General features: G+C 37.0%; 1 protein-coding gene across 1 annotated transcript; it reads right to left on the reverse strand.

The window, feature by feature from the left end:
- Window positions 1–2,695: 2,695 nt before the first annotated feature.
- On the reverse strand, window positions 2,696–4,279 carry LOC145798032 (uncharacterized). Its single transcript, XM_082885481.1, has 3 exons — window positions 3,152–4,279; window positions 2,979–3,041; window positions 2,696–2,852 (listed from the first exon to the last, which is right to left on the reverse strand). Exons 1-3 carry the CDS (start codon window positions 4,277–4,279, stop codon window positions 2,844–2,846), a joined length of 1,200 nt encoding a protein of 399 aa, XP_082741607.1. The 3' UTR covers window positions 2,696–2,843.
- Between the last annotated feature and the right edge of the window lie 747 nt (window positions 4,280–5,026).

The raw sequence follows: 5,026 nt of genomic DNA on the forward strand, positions 1-5,026 counted from the left end.
TTTGTTGGTTTTCTAGTGGTACCAATTGGTGTTCTGGGTCGGTTGTGACTCATGTGATTTCTCTTCATGTTTTCCATTCTATATGCTTAGGCCTTGTTTGGGATGTTATTAAATTAGCCAATTAGTCAAAAAGTTACTAAATTAGCCAATTAGTCATACCAAAAAGTCAACAATTACGGCCTCTCTCTACTTTTTGCCCAGCTTTTCGTAATTAATCAAAAAGTCATCACAAACATACAAGTTTTTTGCTTACTTTTTTAGCCAATTAGCTAAAAAGTTACTAAATTAGCCTGTTTCCAAACGAGGTTTTAATGCCCTGGACAACGGTAGTAGTAGTATGTGTTCTTTCTGAATGGGTTTATTCTTGTTGGAGATTGTGACTAATATGCCAAAGGAATTAAGAGACTTGAAGTATTTAATGAGAAGCTCAATGCTTTGCCATTGCTGGTGGTGCATTGCTATCACTACCTCTTCTCTGTGAATTATATGTTTCTCTTTTTCAGTCTTGGTGTGATTCATTCTCTGTGGCTCTCTCTCACACACACGCTAACACAGCCACCTCTACTCCCAACTGTGAAGTTTTTTAGGGAATTGTCCAAAATGCAGTGTTTGTAACTCACATTCCATAACGATGAATTGGCACTATATTACCATGATGAATTTCATCATTGTATTTTGTGTATTTCTTTATTATGCAAAAATAAATAAAAAATTATGTTTGTAGTATTATTGGTTCAAATTTCCATTTGTCTAGAGTTTCACTCCCATAGTCTCTAATAGTGATAAATAAGAACCTCTCTAACAATGTTCTTTAATTTTTTTAATTATTTTGTATAATAAGGAGAATATCTTATTTTTAAAAAAAAAGGAGTTATTTTTTTGAATTGAGAAATCTAACAATGCTAAATATAATTTGTAAGAAAGAAATTGAACACATTGAAGTGAATTTTGAAGATTTTGGCTCTCTGCAAGCAAGGTGGGACAACAGAGAGACTCATAATTGGTTCAGTTTCACTACCTTTAGAAGGAGTTCATTATATGGCTTTTTATTGTTGATGGGTATAAATGTAAGATTTTAAAATTGACAAGAGTAAGTTGATATTTAGTGAGAGTTATGGGGGGTGAAGTAATTAACTCTAAAAATTATTGTCGCAGTGTCTATTAGGACATATAATTTATATGAAATGCTAAACACTACTTATTGAGCGTGATTGATGTTGATATATGTGTTAAAAATGTATTAAAAATATAAAAAATGTAGGGTAAATTACATTTACCTCTCCTGAGGTTTCTGACAAATACAGGGACCTCCCCTGTGGTTTGAATAATTACAGTAACACCCCCTACTTTACCTGACAATGTCAAGTTTCCCCCAAAAGTTGACAGCCGTTTAAACCCCTAACAGACCCTGCCTATGTCATCAAATGTAAACAATAAAATGCCCATAATACCCTCAACCCATCTATATATAGCAAATGCTAGAGTCTCTCCAGCTTCACTTCAGTAAATCCAAGTGGAAGAGAAAAATTTAGAGAGGCAACCAAAACTAAAGAACAACAAAAAGAAGAAAGGGCCAAGCACAAACACAGGTATGTTCCCAGTCACATTAACTATTTAAAAAAAAAAAAATTGCATATGAAAATGCATTATAACTATGCCCATTATTGAGAAATGAAGCACAAGCACAACACATATGTTCCCAGTCACATTAACTATTTAAAAAAAAAAATTGCATCTGAAAATGCATTATAACTATGATCCATTGTTGAGAAATGAAGCACAAACACAAGTATGTCCCATGAATATATGTCCTGAAAATGCATTATAACTATGATCCATTATTGAGAAATGAAACACAAACACAGGTATGTCCCATCAATATATGTCCTGGAAATGCATTAAAACTCTCACATTTCATGAATGTAGGTTCACTGGATGGATATATCATCATCAAGTAATGGAGGAGGGGTGATGAAATATGGAAGCAAGATCTGTTACTGTGGGAGCAAAGCAACAATTAAAGTCACTGAATCTGAAAAAAACAGAGGCAAATTGTATTATTTATGCCCAAATGGGAAATGCGGATTCTGGGAGTGGTGCAAACCAGTAAACTCATCTATTGGAGGAGAAATGATGATGGAAGACACTCAAACAACTGTTAACAGACACACTTTATCCTATGAAGAAGAAAGTCCTGCAACGAATTTAATGAACCAAATGGGGGCTATGCAAACAAGGATGCAAGTACTTGAAGCAAACATGGGGTTTATAAAGATGATAATGATCATGAATTTTGTGATGTGTTTGATTTCCCTAATGGTTGCTCTAAAAATGTAATGGTAATGATTCACCTACTGTTTTGTAATGGCCCTGTAATGGCCCTTTTGTAATGGCCCTTATGTAAGGTTTTGTAATATTTGGTAATAGACGTTATGTTTGTAATGCAATATGTTTTGTAATGGACCATATATAAATATGATGAAGTTATTTCAGCATTATGTAAATATGCACATCTCATTTGAATAACATAATGACCTGTAAACATAATCTAAACAGCAAGTAAAACCATTCCATAAATATGCACCTGTTTATTTACATCATGATTGTTGTAAAATATGTTCAAGTAGTTTACTTACATCATTCCTATCAGATATGTTCAGTTACATCATCAGTTATAAAATACTTCATGGCCACATCATCATATTGCTATTCTTAGCATTGCATGTCCACTACAAAAATACAAAAAAGTGGAACATAATCCTCACTAACTATACAGTCAAGCAACATATATTTTATACCTTCAACCTATGTTAATCCTTGTACCCAAAATATCAACAACTTAGCTAAGTCATCTGCAAAAAAAGTCAAACAAACAAGCAAACAAATAAATTGATGTTGTCTGACCTGTGTCACAAACAAACAAATATCAACAACTTAGCTAATTTCATTGTAACTTCATAAGTAAGTTCATAACTAACATGATGTTGTGTGACCTGTGTCACACATTCAGCAGGCATTGGGGGGGTCCCTCTTGGAATATCCTAAATTGAAAACCAAAGTAAGGTAATAAATATGCATATCAATATCATAAATTGATAGAAAACAAATAAAAATCACAAATGAAAAGGCAAAACAAATACAAAAAACTTACTTGTGCATGGTTGGCCTTGCCCTTGCCTCTCACTTGTGCATGGTTGGCCTTGCCCTTGCCTCTCCCACTTGAACTTCCCTTCCCAGCTGAACTTCCTCTTGTAGTTGTATTTCCCCTCCCAGCTGAACTGTCCCCCCCACTTGAGTTGCCTCTACCACTTGCATTGTCCCTCTTAGCTGAACTACCTCTCCCACTTGAATTGTCTCTACCTCTGCCCCTATTCACAGATCTGCCACTGCCCCTACCAGCAGTTTTGGCACTGCCTCTACCACTGGATGTGCCATCAGTTTTGCCACTGCCTCTACCACTGGATGTGCCACTGCCCCTACCAGCAGCAGATGCTTCACCTCTGACTGGACCTCTTTGGCAAGTTCTCTTGTTGTGTCCAAATTGCATGCACCATTTGCATCTCAAGGTACTAGACCTTTTGGTCCGACTTGTTCCAGCTGGTGGCTCATGAGCAGCTCTCTTTCTTGAAGTCCTTGGCCTTCCTGGCAATCTTTTCAGTGGTGGGGGTTGTAAAGGGTCCCCAGGTATAAGTGTCCACATGCTATGGTGTAAGATGGGATGTATCATTCCACCATTGGCTCTCAAGTAAGTTGCCTTAGAATAGTAGGGGTGGACAAAATCTTCTATGTTTAACCTACTGTGAGAAATTGCAGCCACAGCATGCTTACATGGAAGACCAGATATTTCCCACTGTCTACATACACAAGTCATTGCCCCAATATGGACAATGTGATTAACCCCCTCATTATCCTTCACCTCATACTCATTGCCTCCTACATACTCCACTGTGCAAGTCCTTGACCATTTCTGTGTGACCTCAAGCTGTTTCTTCACATTCAATGTGACATTAGATTTCCATTGCATTGCCTTTTGGTACCTCATCTGAAACTTACCCATCAACTTGCACCTTATGCCCTCTAACATAGTTAAAATTGGCTGAGTTCTCAAATTTCCTAACCAATTGTTGAAGGACTCTGTCATGTTATTTGTGATGTGATCACTTCTAATCCTACCATCAAATGCATGCCTAGACCTTCCTTCAACTGGAACCTTCTGCAACCAAATGCAAGCATCATTGTTCAGGTCCTTAATGGCTTGCATAGCCTTATCATACTCCATCTGATTGTAAGCCCTTGCTGCTCTCCAAAATTGCTTCCTCGGAATTAAACCCGGAAATTTGGCTCTGAAATTGTTATATAGGTGCATGCAACATCTTCTATGAGTTGCCTCCGGTATAATGTCACTCACAATCTTATCAAGGCCCTGCATATAAAAACAATGAAACATTACTAAGCATTACAAGTTTAAAATTAGAGAATCATTTGTAATTATGTAAGTAAAGTAGTTGTTGAATATGTCAGTAAAGTACCTTTTGTTGATCAGACATGATGGTCCATGGTCTAGAAGGTAGTGCATCTTCTATGATTGTTCTCAAGTTGTGCAAGAAAAAAGACCAACTGTCCTTGCATTCACCCTCTACTATTGCTAATGCCAATGGAAACAAGCCATTATTTCCATCCAAGGCAACTGCTGAAATTAAAACACAACCATAGGGACCCTTCAAGTGACACCTATCTACCCCTATGAATGGCCTACATCCATTAATGAACCCTGCTTTCATTGCATCAAATGATATGAAAATTCTTTGGAACAATGGATATTGAGGAATGGTAGGGTCTGGTTGTTCTCCATCTTCTGAGACTGGGGTAGAGGGTGTGTCATAATTTATGACAACCAAGCTACCAGGGTTTGTTTTGTTGATTTGACTAGCATATGTTGGCAACAACACATATTGGCTCCCATGATCACCCTCCAGCTCCTCCTTGCACCTCCTTTTGGCTCTATACAGTTGCATTCTTGAAGCCT

This window comes from Camellia sinensis, chromosome 8 (assembly GCF_055761805.1).
Source record: "Camellia sinensis isolate YWXY chromosome 8, ASM5576180v1, whole genome shotgun sequence".
NCBI classification, from domain to species: domain Eukaryota; kingdom Viridiplantae; phylum Streptophyta; class Magnoliopsida; order Ericales; family Theaceae; genus Camellia; species Camellia sinensis.